Raw genomic sequence first — 18,349 nt, 5'->3', positions numbered from 1 at the left:
TCTTAACAAACAGGCAAAATCCAGAAATATGGGCGAGGGATTTATAAGGGACCTTGAACCTCCTGCAGCTTTTAATCGTGTATGGCCGACCCCAAAGATGTGAACTTAAAAGGTGGAGCGAGTTGTGGTAGAAACTTTTTTGTTTCTTCTGTGTACTTTTGGTCCAAAATATGTAGGTAGTAGATATAATAACAACTCATACTCTACTCTGCCTCTCTCTTTTAGTGTTTCTGTTTTGAAGAGCAACGGCTGAATCCCCATGAGGAAGTGGACATGCCCGTGTTTTTTTATATTGACCCTGAGTTTGCGGAAGATCCAGGAATGGCACGAGTAGACACAATCACTCTCTCCTATACATTCTTTGAGGCAAAGGATGGTCAAAAGCTACCTTTACCTGGATATAATTAACATACTATTATTGTGAATATCAAATTCATTCAATGTTATGTTGATTGACAGTGTATCTGACAGTTGCACCAATAAGACTTAATGTTGTGATTGCCAAAAAGAGATTGTTACACAAAATAATGTAACAACAATCATTTCATAGGCATGCAGGACAGTATGGTTGTAAATTAAGATGAAGCGTCAGGTAAATAAACAGTTTGGAAAGTCCTTAACCAAGCTTGATACTCAAAGCAATTTCACATTGCTTTCCAAGACAGCAACAGTCCATCATTCAACTAACTTCATAGGATTCTCTGAATCAGCTTTGCAACCATGCATGAATAGTTGTCATTTCATTTAGAAAGTATGAAAATTTCCACTGTTTCCAATTTATCAATATGATGCCAAGGGAGGGTTCTGCCAATGGATATGATTAATAAATTTGATAAATCTACTTTCCAACCAAATAGAAATAAATGGGTTTGACCTAACAGCCATTACTGGGATGTACTTAGAAAGTGACCAAGGTTGGAAACCAAATAGTCCAGAATACATGACTTTTGAAAGAGTTAGGCAAATTAGAAAAGTAGCAGGATAGCCCTAAAAATAAAGGAGAGGTTAATTGCAGTAGAAAGAAAGGATCTTAACTCAGAAAAGCAAGGTTTAGAATCTGTTTGTGTGGAGCTAAGAAACAGTAAAGGGTAAAATACAGCAGTGGGAGTAGTTTATAGGCCCCTTAACAGTATTGTAGTTTCTAGCAGATTATAAATCAGGACTCAAATGCGGGGATCAAGTGTAATATATCCAAGTTTACTGACAATACAAAATTAGGAGGAAAAGTAAGCTCTAGGAGGACGCAAAAAGTCTGAAAAGGGATATAGATAGGCTACGTGAGTGTACAAGAACATGACAAACAGAAAATAATGTGGAGAAGTGAAAAATTGTTCCACTTGGTTAGGAAAATAGAAAAGTGGAATTTTTTAAAATATTGGTAATCAGATCGACTTGGGTGTCCTTGTACAGAAAGTTAACTTGCAAGTCCAGCAAGAATTAGGACAGCATATAGTATGTTAGCCTTTATTACAAAGGGATTGAAGTGAAAGAGTAAAGAATTCTTACAGCAATTACGTAAGGCCTTGGTGAGTCCACACCTGGACTACTGTGTGCAGTTTTGGTCTCCTTACCCAAAGAAGGATATATTTGCTTTAGAAGGGGATACAACAAAGAATCTTAGACTGATTGCTAGGATGAAGGGATTGTCCTATGAAGAGAGATTGAGTAAACTAGGCCTGTATTCCTAGAGTTTAGAAGGATAAGAGGTGATCTTAATGAAAGAAAATTCTAAAGGTGCTCGACAGGTGGATGCTGGAAGCATGTTTTCCCTGGGGTGTCTAAAACTAGCCCCACAGTCGCAGAATAAGGAGCCGATCATTTATGACTGAGATGACAAAAAATTTCTTCGCTCAGAGGGTTATGAATCTTTCGAATTCTTTACCCCAGAGAGCTGTGAATGCTCAGTTGTTAAGTACATTTAAGGCAGAAATCAATAGATTTTTGGATACTAAGGGAATTGAAGGATGTGGAAATATTGTAGTGTAGGAAGGTAGAGTTGAGGTAGAAGATCAGCTATGATATAAGTGAATGGTTCAGCAGGCTTAAAGGGCTGAATGGCCAACTCCTGCTCCAAACCTTATGTTCTTATATTTTCAAAACACTTGGCGTATTAACAGCATATTTATATGCATAAGTGATGCATGCACTGCTTTGCCTTTTATAAGCTTGAACCTGTGACTCCTTGTCCTAATTGAGATTTAATTTTGAGTATTATTCAGGATTTTCCTTTTCCTAACTAACCTGAATACCTTTTCAAGACTGATAGGGTAAAGAGAGAGGAATTATTCCTGCTGGTTCAAGAGCCTAGGACTACGGGGCACAGTTGAAATATTAGTCAGGCCTTTCAGGAGTTAAAATACATTTACATGCCAAGGGTGGTCGAAGTTCGGAACTCTCTTCCACAGCAATTTGTGCTAGATCAATGATTGAATTTAAATCTGAGATTGATAGAATTTTGTTAACTAAGGGATATGGGGCAAACATGGTTATATGGAATTAGGCCACAGATCAGCCATGATCTTAATTTCTCTAAACTGCCTCTAGACCTTGAATGTCGACCTTGTGGCTCGGCAACCAGAACTGGACATGGTACTCAAGATCTGTCAACAGCAATGTACAGTTTGATCAATGACTCCCTGTGTCTTATATGCTACTGTTTTATCTATGTAGCTCAACTTTCCTTTCGCTTTGTTGATTGCTATTCTGCATTAGTTGGATTTATTGACATATTGGGCATTTATTGGTCCTACTGTGAGACTCATTGGTCTCTTTCAGTTTAGCTATTTCAACAGCATCAATGGATTACGTGACCACTTTGTTCTTTGTATGTGCAGTAATGCTGGATTGCTTTAAATTAGTCAGCTATTGTTCTGCCCAGATACACATTTTATCCCAAGTCACTCTGCAGTTTCTAAGCCAGTGCTTCAGAAATATTTTCCCAGTGTGATCCCATTTTAATGCCTCAGACTTTGTGTGACCCCAGAGTGAAAATTTGGGGAGTATGAGTGGTGTTGAGTGGGGAGGGGATAGGGCAGGCAGAGGCTTCAGCTATTGAGTAGAGGTTGGAGGCTTAAATTGTTGAGCAGGGGAATGCTTCTGGTGTTGTATGGAGGTGGGGAGGAGATTTCAGTTGTTGAGGAGGGGGGAACATTTCAGTTGTTGAGTGGTGTAGGGAAGTTTCAGTTGTTGAGAGGGAGGGACGGCTTCAGTCTTTGAGTAAGGGTTGGGGGTGAACAGAAGTTGAGCATGGTGAGGAGTTGATGAGAAGGCAGGGTTTCTCCAGAAAAAAAATGAACACTGACCTTTTCACAGGTTTTCTTTTGCACCAGCAATTGGTCCTCAGAGAGCAGTCCATTGGGCCACATCCACCTACAAAAAAATGCAAGGATTTAAAAGGACCTCACAGCTGTCAGAAATCACTCCAAGCTCCGTGGCTGTCATTGCTACCTTGAAGCTCGTGACCCCTGAATCTCATCTTGCAACTCACAATTTGGGAAACCATGTACCAAGCTACCTCCTCCAAATCCACAACCCTTTATATTTTGTAATAATTTGTAAATCTGACCACTTTGCATTGAGTGTTTGAATTCAAGAAATTTGTGTAAATTATAAAGAATAGCGATTCCAATGCTGAGCCACATTCATTTAGTAGTCCACCCAACCCTACCCCGGCAAGCATAGCTCCATCCAAGATTGATGCCTGCAATGATAGTATCAGTATTCCCAGAAATTATTTAAATTATTAACTATTTTTTACTATTATGGACTCAATGCTAGCTGATAATCAGGTAATGTCTCCACTCAAATCTTTCAAATCTCCCATCATCCCTTCCCTTTTTAAAAAATACATCCTTCATCCCACTGCTCTTTTAAACTACTGCCTCTATCTCTAACCTCCCTTTCTTCTCCTAGGTCCTTGAACGTGTTGTCACCTCCCATATCCATGACTGTCAATCCTGTGACTCCATGTTTAAATCCATCCAATCAGGTTACACCCCTGCCAAACAATGAAAGAACCCTAATCAAAGTCACAAATGACCTCTGTCTGTGATCATGGTGCTCTATTCTTTTTCATCCTTTTTGACCTTTCTGCAGCCTTTGTCACAATGAATTATCCCACCCTCCTTCAATGCCTCCTTTGTACAGCTGAATGGGACTTTTCTTCCCTTGTTCCACTTTTACCTTTCCAGACATAGCCAAATAATTTTGTGCAGTAACTTCTCTTTCTACCCCAACATTGGGCTGGATTTAATGGTTGCGATGGTGGGCCTGTCCACCAGCTGGAGAGCAGGTGGTGACATCACCTCAGCCATTCCTGGTCACTCCAATGCAATTAAAAAGCCAATTGATCACCCATCTAATCCATGTTGGGGCTCCCAGGTCCTGCAGAGATCCTGCCTCCAAGAATTCCAATCAGAGGCCAGCAGCTCCTCAGCCCCAGCAGCACCACCAGGAGGGGTGGCCACTACCAGTACTGTGGTAGGCCCCAAGATGAAGAACAACCATAAAGCCCCAGAACCCAGGTAAATGGGACAGGCTCACCAGGGCCAATAAGGTAGGCTCCATTAAGGAGAGGGTGGGAGGTTGTTTAAAGAGCCAAGGGGGGGTGTCTTCCCATGGGTGAAGGGCCTTGCTGCTGGAGGTCCCACTGTTGGGCACAGGGTGCCCTAGCAGGACGACCTCCCCAACGTTGGGCCACTGGTGGGCCTTCTAGGCTATATCTGGTGGCTTGCTCACCATTGTGTGCCTACCCCCGGCTGCTGAGATTCTACTAGCAGTGGTGGGCTGTGGCCCTTAATTGGCCACTTAAGGGTATCAATTTGCCTACAGGTAGGAAGGCAAACCTCAACCCTTCCTGTCCCAGACTTAATTTGGGGAGTTGGGAAGGTGGAGAGTCTGCCAGTGCCTGTGCAAGTAAAGCTGTTGAAAGAAGACCAAAATGTACTGAGTTCATCTCACAACATCCAGCTATATGTTAAAATAATTATAGTCTGTATTGTTAAAAAAAACTAGTGTAATTTGAAGAAAGTTGAGTAGAAATAAATTTTTTCTACTTTTCTAATGTTATTTGAAATGTGATAGAAAAATTGTCTTTCCACTTTTCCTACTTATATCTTTATATATTATATAATATATAGAGTGAAAGCCAACCAATGGAATATACATTCATTACAGATAAACCTTTAAAACACTTTGGGGCATCCTAAGGTTGTGAAAGAAGACATGAGTTTGTGCTATTGGGGTTCCTTAATCTATGTTCTGTTAGGTAAGTTACAGAGCATTTGGTTTAAAAGTTAACGTGAATTGATGTACTGTGGGCATTGTAGCCGGGATTCTTATTTAATGGGAAATAATATGCACCTGTTAATTAAGCCACGATAAAACCAATTTTAACATTTTTTTCCAATTTGAACAGCATTTGCTATTCTAAATGTTTTCAATTTTCCTGAGAATGTTAAGCTTACCTCAGATGAAATGCTGGGTATGATTAAATGTACCTAGTTGGCCTATTTGCAAGTAGCACAAAACTCTTAAAACTGCTCAGTAATAAACTTTGCAGTATATTATTGCGTAACTTCATTGTTCACAGGGATTGTGTTCCAAGGACAGTTAAGTAATATATTGGATAAATACATTAGCAATGAACGCTGCTGAACTCAGTTGAAACCATAAACAATAAGGCATGCAAAATAGCAATTACTAGATGAGAAAAACTAATCCTGTTAGTCGCATGATACAACAATAATGGAGTTGTTGACTAATTATGGCCATGAATATTAATTAACCTACAGCAGACATGGAATGAAAGAAACCCCCCAGTAATGGAAAGCTTTGAGAACCACAGTCCAAAATCATCTGTTCCTCCCTAGGATGCTAAGCCTAAAGACTTGCATTTATGTAGCACCTTTCACAACCTTAGCATATTTCAAAGCACTTCATAACCAGTGAAGTACTTTTGGCATTTAGTCACAGTTGTTGGAAAAGCAGCAGCCAATTTGTGCACAGCCGATTCCCACAAGTAGCAAGGTGATAATGACCAGATAATCTATTCCAGTGAACTGATTTCTTCTCTGCCGATGCTGCCAGACCTGCTGAGTTTTTCCAGGTAATTCTGTTTTTGTTTTGGATTTCCAGCATCCGCAGTAGCTTTTAGCTTTTTGTTTCTATTCCAGTGATGATGTTTGAGGGATAAATATTGGTAGGAAGCTAAGGACAACTCCCCTGTTTTCTTCAAAATAGTGCCATTGGATCTTTTATATCCACCTGAGAGAGCAGACAGGGCCAGAGTTTGATATCTTTTCAGAAAGACTGCCCCTTGAACTGTGCCATACTCTTGGTATTGCACCGGGAGCGTTTGCCTAGATTTCTGTGCTGGCGGGATTTTCTAGTCCCAAGAACGGCAGGTTTAATGGTGGGCGGGTGGGGGAGGGAAAATGTGGCCAGAGCTGAAAAATCAAGTTTCTCACCGGTGTGAAATGATGGCAGGAATGTGCACTCCCGCCCGACATGGCAGTCACCATTCCCACTAAAGGTCAGCATGAGGCCGTTTTGCATCCCATTAGTGGGATACAGGTGAAAGCCCAGCCATAATTGTTCTACACCCCCCCCCCCCCCCCCCCCCCCGCCACCCCTGTCCAATGATCTGTGCTGCCAGCAGGATATCACGCCAGTCTGGAACACATCAGGACCACCATGGTGTGGACATGTTGGGACTCACCTGGAAGAAAGCCTGGGACCGCCTGTGGAGATCAGAAGATGGTGGTCTCTAGCGACCATGGACCCTGGCACAGCATATGCAGCAGTGGGTGGGCGGAGCATCAGCAACATGGATCTTCTACCTGCAGCTGCTTCCCCGGAGGCCCATCTTGTGGCTGCATGAGTAACTGTTAGGCGGTGATGCCCTGTTCTGGGGATGGGGGGTTAGACGGGGAAGAGAGGAATGAAGAGGTGTGGAGGCCTAGAAAGGGGCAGGGGAGGTTGGTGGTGGTAGGGGAAAGAGAGAGATGCTGCGGGGGTCATGGAATGGGTGAGCTGGTATGGAGCAGGAGGGTGGGAATGGTTGTGGTTGAGTGGGCATGAGGGTTGTGCTGGTGTGAATGGGCATGGGAGGTGTGCAGGTGTGAACAGGCATTAGGGGGAAGGGAGGGATCCATGGTGTTAACTGATGAGTCCTGGGGGCTGTACTGAGGGATAGGAAGGGATGATAAGGGTTAAAGGGGGCAGTGGGAGCGGGTTGGGTGGGAGGGTGAGAGTGGGGCAATCGCTGTAGTGTGAAAGGATGCTGAAGGTTGTTGGAGGGGATATGGAAGTGAAAGTGGATTCTGGGGGTTGGCAGGATGAGGGAGGCCATGTCTATTGTAATGGGGGTGGACTCCTCGAGAAAGTAGGGGTTGTGGACATTCACCTAAACGGGACAGAGGGTTCAAGGGTAAATATGGGAAGGTCAAATGTTACACCTCGGGCGGGGGTGGGGGGGGTATTCAATGGTTATTGGGGGAGAATGTGGATCACAGAGGGGGGCGTAAAAGCATTGGACTGCACGTCAAAGGTAACACGAGCCACGGCTGCTCGTAACTATCCAGATCCTCATGGTGGAGCTCTCGAGATGCTGCATGGGAGTTGGGTCATTGGGGGTGGGCAGAAATGCAGGTCATCTCAACTAGACAACTGAAGAGGAAGTGCAGCATATAGTACCTAGAATGCTAGGGCATTGGAAAAGATGAGCATATGAAGGGCAAAGGGTCAGCATGCGTGGGACACTTTTTGCACATGGCTGACAAGGGCCCAATACCCTTGCCTCCCTGCAGATGCATGATTCCAGGGATTTAGACCCAGCCTGTGGCATCCCTCTAAAGATGGTGGGGGGTGGGAGCCACACAGGCTTAAGGGCTATGAAACATAAATAAACCACACCAGACCTCATTAAAGTGCAAGGTGTACTCTATTTACATAAGTATCATAACATTAACAATCACATTGCACCCATGCAACCACATGTGGAAATCAAAACTTCTTAATCTTTCTTTCCCTACCACTTCTACATAGGTGGAGGCAGCCTGCTGACCAGTTTGCCCTGTTGTCTCGAATGACCTCGGCGGCTGTCCTCTGGAGACCTGAGGCCTGGAGGGCCCCAGCTTACTTTGGCTGTCCTGCTGTGGGCCAGCTGCTCCCTCTGCGGTCACAGAGGATGAACCTCAAGGGGTCACAGGCAAGTGGGATTCCAAAGACCTGGACACCTTCAGAGAGTCCTGAGTGGAGGTCCCAGGGGTGTGCAACTGCTGCTCTTCCTCCCTCTGGGTGCCCGAGGATCTCTGCCTGACTCCTTGAGAGGAAGAGGCACCTCGAAGGAGGTCGAAGTGCCCTTCCCCCTCTCGCATAGCCACTGCAAAAGCTCACCCATAGCTACAGCAATGGAGTGTAGGTCTGCGCATATCTCCGTAAGAAACTGGGTGTTTTGCTGGACCAGGCTCTCCATGGTGTTCACCACCTTCCCCATGGAGACTTCGATGCATGCACAGGTCAGCACTTCATCAGCCAGCAGACAGATGAACTCTTCCACCTCATGTGCCACCCTGCTGAGGGCCTCTGACACCTCTGCCTGATGTTCTCAAGCCTCTTGCAGCATCCCCAGCATCACTTGGAGGGCCGATCCTAGAGGCTCGTCATCCAACTTGGACGTCACAAATGCCTCTTCCCCAGCAGTCTGCCACGTGTCGGTGAGCTTGGCTGACCCTGCATCCCCCTGCTACGGACACGTGCCTGTGCGGTGACCACCAGAATGTGAGACCCTGCCTGGACTACATCTAGTATCCACCGAGGTGTTTGTCTCTGCGCTGGTGAAGGATGCAGATGACTGCTGTGATGTCTCTACTGGTGCACTTTCTTCCTCATCACCAATGTCCTCGGTCCTCTGTGGACTGGAGGTCCTGCTGGACAGGGTTTCCTCTTCCTCCCTTGTCCTCTTCCTGCTAGCACCTGTAAGTGAGAGAAGAGAGAACGAGTGACTGCATGAGCTGCCTCCAACATGGAGGAATGCATGACCCTTAGGTTTCTATGTGACTACATTATACATGGATCCTTACTGGATAGAGGCTGCCCGCCGACCTCTCCATCCACACAGGCTCGGTCCGGTTCCTCCCCTGCCAGCTGGGCTGCCCACTCCTCCAACTCAGTGAGGTTCCTGAGGTCAGGCCAGCCCCCTCCCATCTCTTTTCTCTCTCTCTCCTGTTGTGCCTCAACTTTTCCTGAGCAAAGAGAGAAGATAGGGAGAGAAAAATGAGGCTTTATGTACCTTTCTTATGTTCCCAGTCTTACAAATAACCCACTGGATTGTGTGCAATGTGATTGATGCACCGCAGGTTGTCCACAAGGGTTCTGGGGCAGCACCCTCCAGAGCGGTGAGCCCGTGCAGATAGAAGGAAAAGGCTCACAGAGACATGTCATTAGCGATGCTTGCTGGTGCCCCCAATGTCTAACCCCCTTGCCCGCACCCCAGCACCCGCCCACCCCAACACCACCCCCAGACAGCACCTGAGCACTCTGGGTGGAAGGGTCAGGGACCCACAATGGCCTCTCCACCTGCAGGCTAGATGGACTGCATTGGGGCAATGAGACATCACATTATAAGAAATAGGAACAGGAGTAGACCCTTCGGCCCCTCAAGCCTGCTCCACCATTCAATCAGATGATGGCTAATCGTCTTGTGTTTCAATTTCCACATTCCCATCAACCCCAATAACCTTTGATTCCCTTGCCTAACAAGAATTTATCTATAACAAAAACAGAATTACCCGGAAAAACTCAGCAGGTCTGGCAGCATCGGTGGAGAAGAAATCAGGTAATTTATCTATCTCTGACTTAAAAATATTCAATGACCCCGCCTCCACCAACTTCTGAGGCAGAAAGTTCCAAAGTTGCACAACCCTCAGAGAAAAAATTTCTCCTCATTTGTGTCCTAAAAGGGTGAGTCCTAATTTTAAAATTCTAGTTCTGGCCTCACCCACAAGAGGAAACATCATTTTGACGTCAACCTTGCCCAGACCATTCAGGATCTTGTTTACTTCAATCAAATCACCCCTCACTCTTCTAAACTCCAATGGAAACAAGCCCAATCTGTCCAACCTTTCTTCATAAGACAACCCACTCATTCCAGGTATCAATCTAGTAAACCTCCTTTGAACCGTCTCCAATGCATTTAAACCCTTCCTTAAATAAGGAGACCAAAACTACATACTATTCAAGGTGCGGTCTCACCAATGCCCTGTATAACTGAAGTATAACATCCTTACTTTTATCTTCAATCCCTCTCATAATAAAGGGTAGCATTCCATTAGCCTTCTTAATTACTTGCGGTACCTGCATAATAATTCTTTGTGACTCACGTACTAGAACACCTAGATCCCTCTGCACCTCATAATTATGCAGCTGTTCTCCATTTAAGTAATACTCTGCTTCTATGAATGGGCCACTCAGATGGTTCCCTTGCCACTGGGGCCCATATCCCCTCTACCATTTAGTAATTGCTTGTGAGCAGTTGTGGGTCCACTTACCCTGGCGGTGCAGGTGAGGTCATTTATCCCTAGCAGGGCAGTCTTCTGTTGGAGGCCCTGGATATTGACCACCCTGGAGACTTCCTCCCATCCATTTCCTCCTTCAATGGTGGGTAAGTTGATGTCCGGGAGCCTTTTAAATATGGCGCCCGGATATGATGGCAAGGCAGGCACCATCCAGCCTGCCCTGCCATGTAAAATGTCAGGAAACCCCCAACTGCATAATTAGTTAGGCTAGCATCACGCAACTTGGCATGAATTCCCACTGGCTTCCACAGCAGGAAGCACTCCCGGTTCCGGCCCCCAACATCGGACTTAGGCCCAGAATGGAAAATTCCATCCAAGTCTCTGGTGTGGGACTTGAATTCACAACCTACCACTTCAGAGGTGAGAATTCTACCCAGAGCTGCAGCTAACTTACCAATTTACATGCACTATATTCCATAATATTATCTGAAAGTAATTATTCTTTTGCAATGCAATGAATCAATACTTTCTGCTTCCCTGTCTCTGCAGTTTTATTTTGAATTTATCTCCCTTTAAGCACAGGCTATGTTCCCTGGTTCCACTGTTCAGGATAAGAAGAAGCGGCCTTTTATGGTCTACATGAATTATATTATTGTTTTCAAGAATGTTTGCATCATATTGTTATGCTAACAAACAAGAATGGTTTGTTGTAAATTTAAACATAATCTTGTATATCATTTAATATGATTTTACGCTATTCATACTACCTATCTGAAGGTACGCTCCATATTGTATCTTTCATTTCCTGTGACAGTTTGCCTTTTAATTTTATAGCAAGAGGTTGTCTCTGGCTGTGTAAGCATTGTTGTCTGTAAGTACATTTGATACTAGTTTAGCTTAAAATTCTATGGTATGTATTTTAGCAATGTTGTAAACTGATGAATGATATTATTTTACAATGCACATGTTTTACATTTAACTGCAGTCTCAGCACTGTCTTGAAATTCTATCCAAAGAAGTTGATTGTTTCACCAATTTGAAAGTATTTTGGGGCTTACACTCATATTAGTATGAATTTGTATGTGGAATGTTATATGTTTGATTGTTTCGTCTAATGTGTAGAAATGTGTAGTAGGGTTCCAGTGAACAAGCTAGAACATATTTTTAGAAATAAGACAAATGACTTACAGTTTTCATGAAAAGGCCATAGAATCATGATCTTACAGATAGTGATATAAATGCTGGGAAATTCTATAATCCCATGTAATAAGAATCAAATTTGGTTTATTCAGTCACGATAAACCAGTGGAGTATAATTTTGCTAGACTTTAGATTGTCATTTTCCTTTCCTTATTTTTCTGCTTTTTTATCAGCTTCCAAACACATATCCGCACCATCACTAAGACTCCTATTTCCACTTAAGTAACATTATGTGACTCTGCCTTTGCCTCAGCTTATCAGCTGCTACAACCCTCATCAATGCCTTTGTTATCTCTGGACTTGACTATTCCAAAGCACGCCATATTCCATTCTCCACAAAATTGCGATCATTCAAAACTTTACTGTCATATCCTAACTCACTAAGTCCCGTTGAGCCAGCTCCCCTGTGATCACTGACCTACATTGGATCCCACTTGAGCAACGCCTCAATTTTAAAATTCTCATCCCTGTTTTCAAATCCCTCTGTGGCCTCAGCTCTCTCTATCTCTGTAATCTCCTCTAGCCTTACAGCCCCTGAGTTCTTTGCACTCTGCCAATTCTGGCTGTTCAAGCATCCCTGACTTTAATTGCTGCATTATTGGCGACCACACCTTCAGCTGCCCAGGCCTGAGTTCTAGGATTCCCTCCATAAATCTCTCTATTTTCTTGCTGCATGTTTTGTCTTTTGCTTTCCTTTTGCTTTCTTCATCAACCCAATCTCCCGGCTGCTGTGCTGGTTCAGGGAATGACACTATACCTCGCTTTCGTCCTTTTAGATGCTCCTTGGAACCCACCTCTTTGACAAAGCTTATGTCTGGCCTAACTCCATATGTGGCTTGAAGTCAAATTTTGACAGTGGTTGTAAAGCACCTTGGGATGTTTTATTACATTAAAGGTGCTATGTAAACACAGGTTGTTATTACCTTGAGTTTTTCTTTTTGATTCCTCTGGAGTGTTTTTGCTTCCGTTATAGTTTCTTGTTTTCTATTTTCTTGATGCATATTTTATTTTTTGCTTTCTTCATCAACTCAACCCTGGCTGCTGTGCTGGTTCAGGAAGTGACACTATATCAACCTGCTTCATTGCATTTTCCAAACAGGCCACAACAGGACCTGGTAAATCTGATGGCAATTTACAAGGTCCATAATAAAATGAGTTTAGCTGCTGGTGGAAATGGGAAATTGGCCGTTTATATTTTCAAGAATTATTGATAGCAATATATGATTTTGCAAAATGCTAAAATGAAAGCATCTTAATTGAAAATATTCTTACGCTGTGATGAGTGGGATATTGTATATAGGCAATTTTCAATCATTTTAAAATATCAAAGAATGGATTTATTACTAATCTCTATAGCTCAATAGAGTTTGCCATTTTCTGACCATTATAATACAAGGACCTCGTTTTATGTTAAGTATGGGCATCCTTGCAAATGTGGCAGCGTTGGGCCAAAGGACATGCATTTACTTCCATTGTCTGAAACTGTAATGAGCAAATAGCATTGTTCAATCATACTGTTTAGAATTTTAAGGGACAGACCTCTTTCCATTGAGTCACATTGTATAGAATTCAAGTACACCTCATTGTACAGTATTTCAGTTACAAACATAACATTTAAATCCTGAGCTAAAATATAAAATGCTCTTCAATTATCATTTTAGTGATTCACCCTATCAAACACAGTAGAATATACTTTAGAAATAATTTGTTGGATCTAAAATGTTTCAGATTTTAGGCTGTGCTACATCTACAGATTTACTGTTGATAGGTGTAGTTTACTTAACTCATTCAACCAGTATCACTTGGTACTTTTTATAACAGCTTGCATTCCTTTGGCACCCTTCACATAGAGGAAAATCCCAGGATCCTATAAAAATGGCAGAGGAGAATGCTGAACAAAAGATTAAGAAGGGGAAACAAATGCAACTTTTTAATAACCTATTGGAGAAAAGGGCGCAGTGGTTAGTGCTGCTGCCTCACAGCTCTAAGAACCTGGGTTTGATCCTGACCTCCCTGTGTCTGCGTGGGTTTCCACTGGGTGCTCCAATTTCCTCCCACCATCCAAAGGTGTGCTGGTTAGGTGGATTGGCTATGGTAAATTGTCCCCCAGTGTGTGCGTGTGACTGCGTCCCCAGGGATGGACAGGCGTACTGTCCTGGGTGTACCCCACCAGCGCCCATTGCCTGTCGGGATAGGTTCTGACTCCCTGCAACCTTGTATTGGATGAAGTGGTTCTGGAAAAATGAGTGAGAATTGAGAGAAGTCACAAAGCAAAATGGTTTAGACAAAGTGAAGAAGCAGAGCACAGGGTGAACAGCCAGACTAGGCTATACAGCTACAAAAGATTTGTCATAACATGGTTGTATATGACCATGGAGGTATTCAAAAATTAGAACATTGAAGTTGATATCTTAGGCATTAGCAAGCCAGTGACGTGTAGCTAGGACAGATAATTAAGAATGTAAGATTGTAAAAGAGGATTTGGGTCATGGATTTTTGGATTAGGAATTGGAAATTTTATACATTTTATAATATAAAGAAAATTATAAGGAGACTGTACATGCTGTGCACAAACATTATTAATAGATCATGAAGCTTATTGGTCTTAGGTGGCACATGGGTCATAAATTATATAGGGTCAGACTACTCACAATTTGCAGTTTGATTTGATCCAGAAATAAACCAAATGCTGCACAAATGATTTCAAATCAATATTTACAGGTGTAGTTTTCCAGCTACGGTGATTTCAGGGAATGTGTCACAGAATTACAGCATTTTTAGCCAGAGATATGCAAATTTAAAATACCCTGAACATTAAATTAGTTTTTTAGGTTCAATGCAACAATCAGTTAAAATTCTCATCCTTGTTTGCAAATCCCTCTGTGTCAAACTCTTTCGACTTATCAACAGTCACAGATTGCAACTCTTTCGAGTACAATCACAGTTCTTGGTTTCTGGGAGTGGGACATGAACCCACAACCTTCTGATTCAAAGGCGAGGGTGCTATGAACTGAGCCACAGCTGACACTCTGTGTCAACTCTTTCGAGTTATCAACAGTCACAGATTGCAACTCTTTCGAGTACAATCACAGTTCTTGGTTTCCGGGAGTGGGACATGAACCCACAACCCTCTGATTCAAAGGTGAGGGTGCTATGAACTGAGCCACAGCTGAAACTCTGTGTCAATATATAAATAATCACGCTGTGTGGTAATCACCTTGTTAAAGGCAAGTACTAGTTAAACAGGTGATGGGCATTGATTATCCCATCTAAGCAGAATAAAATGATACAGCTGAAACACTTTGTGTGGATGCCACTTGGAAGTCAGTAGCACTGAGGAGCTGTCTTGAAAATGAACCGGCTTGAACCAAAAGACCAGCCTGGATTAATTTTTCTACCTCAACCTCTTATTGTGAATAACATGGTAGCAGAGGATGAACTTTAAGCTTTGCTGATTGATTATTGTATATGAAGATCTCTGTCTCAATCCTCTGAGGGAAAAGAAGTGTACTGCTACTAACAAATTAAGTTATGAAATGGCAGAAGAACGGTGCAAAATCGCAAGCTTTGACTATCCACCAAATTTTTTCTGACTCTTAACCTTATCAGTAATGGAAGGCCGAAGTTGAAATGTGGACCCGGGTAACTGCTATACCCTGGAAGAAGCAAGGTATGGCTTTGGCGTTATCATTACCAGCCAAAAGTAAGATAAGGAGTAAAGTATTTTCAGAATGCAAAGTGGATGATTTGGATTATGAAGAGGGATTAAACTGTTTGATACAATTTTTGGATAAGTTTTACAAAAAGGATGAGTTATTGGAAGTGTATGAAGCTTGGATGATCTTTGATAGGTTTAGGAAATCAGATGATCAGTCCATGGAAGAATATATCCTGGATTTTGATAAATGGCACAGGAGACTATGGAACTTGAAATTCTGGAATCTGTATTGGCATTTAAATGACTGGACTGTGCTCGTATTTCCCTAGTTGATAGTCTTTTGGTACTAATAGGGGTTCAGTTCTGGGGGAAAGAACCTCTCCTAGATCAAATAGCTGCTGCCCTGAAAAAATTTCTGGGGAAACAGTCATTCCCTGCCACTTTCTTAGCAAATGCGAACAACTATGCTGTGAAACAAAGGATAGCGGATTCAATGTTGGCTGAATTTTGAAGTCAACCAACATTAGTTGAAGATTCCAATGCAAAGATGGGGTTAATGACAAGAGGTCTGAAAATGGTCGTAACCCTAGCCAGAGAGTCAGGACAAAAAGCGTGTCTGGGATGGTGACCGTAGGCGTTTAAACCCAAAAAATATATGGGGAATGGTTAATTGGTGTTTTCGGTGTGATTCCCAGTATCATTACTTGATGAACTTCCCACAGCGAAGGAATCATGTTTTTGAAGTGACCCACGAGATTGATTCATCTGAAACTGAAAATGATGATGACTGTCATGATGGAATTGTATTGATCAGAGTTTGAATCCGGTGATGAGTATCTTGATGATAGATTCCTTCAACTGTGCAGTTCTGGACAGTGGTTGCACCTCTACGGTGTGCGGCGTGGACTGGCTTAATTGCTATCTGGAGTCTCTCGATGCGGCAGACCAGCAGAAGGGTCAAGGAGTATGAAAGCTCTACCTGCTTCAGGTTTGGAGATGACAATACATTAATGTTCTTCCTTGTAAGATAGCATGGATCAATCTGTTCATCAGTACTGATGTGGTTTCTAGTGAGATATCACTATTGTTGTGTCAACTTGTGAAGAAGGCTCCGGTGACACTAGATATGAAGAAAGATAGGGCAGCTGTGTTTGGAAAAAATTTGGATCTACATTATACTCAGGCCCTTACTGCTTGCCACCAAAGAAGCCAGACTTTTCTCATCAAAAAGTTAATGAAGTTCTGTTAACTGCTGAGAATAAGAATTTGGTGGACAAAAAGGTCATTTGGAAATTACAGAACGTTTACACATCTGGCGCCACAGAAACTGAAGACTCTACTTCGAGATGCGGGAATGGTCAATAAAGGATACGATGACCTTATTGAACAAATCACTGTTCAGTGTAAAATTTGTCTTAAGTATCGTAAGACACCACTGCGACCTGTTGTGAGTTTGCCATTAGCCAGGGAGGTTAACGATGCAGTGGCAATGGACTTGAAAGTTTGGGACAAGGATAAGGGTATTTTTTTACTACACTTCATAGATATGGCAACCAGATTTAGTCCACCACTGTGATAGATAGTAAAGACAAAAGAACCATTGTTGATAAGGTCATGGAGAAATGGATAGGAACAGGATTAGGCACACCAACGAAGTTCCTCATAGATAATGGTGGGGAATTCGCGAATGAGGAATTTCTAGATATGTGCGAAAATTTAAACATCATAGTTATGCACACAGTTAACGTTTCGAGTCTTCATGACCCTTTGGCAGAACTGCCAAAGGGTCATGAAGACTCGAAACGTTAACTGATTTCTTCTCCACCGATGCTGCCAGACCTGCTGAGTTTTTCCAGGTAATTCTGTTTTTGTTTTATAGTTATGCACACTGCAGTTGAACGCCCGTTTAGTAATGGTCTTTGTGAAAGAAACCATGTGGTAATTGATGACATGCTACATAAAATATTGGCTGATCAACCAGATTGTAATTTGCAAACAGCACTTGCATGGGTGGTGCACACAAAGAACTCTCTGCAAATGGCTGGGGGTACAGTCTGTATCAGTTGGTGGACGGAAGAAATCCGAAGTTACCTTTGGTGTTATTAGATGCTCCCCCTGCTCTAGAAGAGAATAGCATTAGCTCCACCTTTTTTGCTCATCTGAACACTTTGCATGCGGGCAGAAAAGCTTTCATTAAAGCTGAGGTTTCAGACAAAATTCAGCGGGCCCTACGGTACCACATAAAACAATTGGGAACACAGCCTAGACAAGGAGACATGGTGTATTATGAAAGGGAAGGCCAGAAAGAGTGGAAAGGATCTGGCAAGGTAATAGGGAGTGATGGGAAAGTAGTAATTGTGCAACACAGCAGTCAAACTGTTAGGGTACATTCTTTGCGGTTAGTTGGTACTGACTATACCTTTACAGGTTCTGAACAGGACATGGAATGCGAGGAAGCACCATGCATTTTGCACGCACACCACATGTTATGAGGAGCAGATGATGGCAGATACAGGGTTGACTGACTACGAACAGAGTAATACTGAGGTACAGGACAACGCTATTTGTCCAAAAGGGCAACTACCCAAAGTAGGAACAAGGGTAACATAATGCCAGAAGGGACCAGTGTGTGGAGGGATGCCACCATCATAGAGAGAGCAGGAAAGGCCGCTGGTAAATACAAACATTGGCTAAATATGCAGGATGAAGGACAGGAGACAAGACCTATTGGTTGGCAAACCGAGGTAAAGATGTGGAAACCCAGGAACCCAGTATGAATTCTGACAGTGGACCAGAAAGCGGTCGTGACCCTAGAAAAAAATCATGGACTTACGAACGGAGTTCTGTTTGCACGGGGGAAAGATCATTTAGTAGTAGTCCAAAAAGGGAGAGGAATGTGAGTAGAGGCTGTAGCTTAACAAGAACAAGGACTAGAAAGCAAGCTAGGAATCTCAATAGAATCCTTATAACCGAG

At 42.9% G+C, this 18,349-nt stretch overlaps 1 protein-coding gene across 3 annotated transcripts in view; it reads left to right on the top strand.

Moving 5' to 3' along the window:
• The window catches only part of cox11 (cytochrome c oxidase assembly homolog 11 (yeast)), a 52,592-nt gene that overhangs the window by 13,956 nt on the left and 20,287 nt on the right, over nt 1-18,349 (top strand). The window contains exon 5 of one of the 3 annotated variants that reach the window (XM_078547020.1): nt 226-620. The exons of the other annotated variants lie outside the window; for them this stretch is intronic. Coding sequence (XP_078403146.1) covers nt 226-408 — 183 coding nt within the window. The 3' untranslated portion in view covers nt 409-620. Of the gene's footprint in view, nt 1-225; nt 621-18,349 lie in introns of those variants that run through there. 3 annotated transcript variants of the gene reach the window in all.

The sequence above is a fragment of the Cetorhinus maximus genome, chromosome 8, assembly GCF_964194155.1.
Source record: "Cetorhinus maximus chromosome 8, sCetMax3.hap1.1, whole genome shotgun sequence".
NCBI classification, from domain to species: Eukaryota; Metazoa; Chordata; class Chondrichthyes; order Lamniformes; family Cetorhinidae; genus Cetorhinus; species Cetorhinus maximus.
The sequence above is the reverse complement of the archived record's forward strand: the minus strand, read 5'-3'. Positions and strand labels throughout refer to the sequence as shown.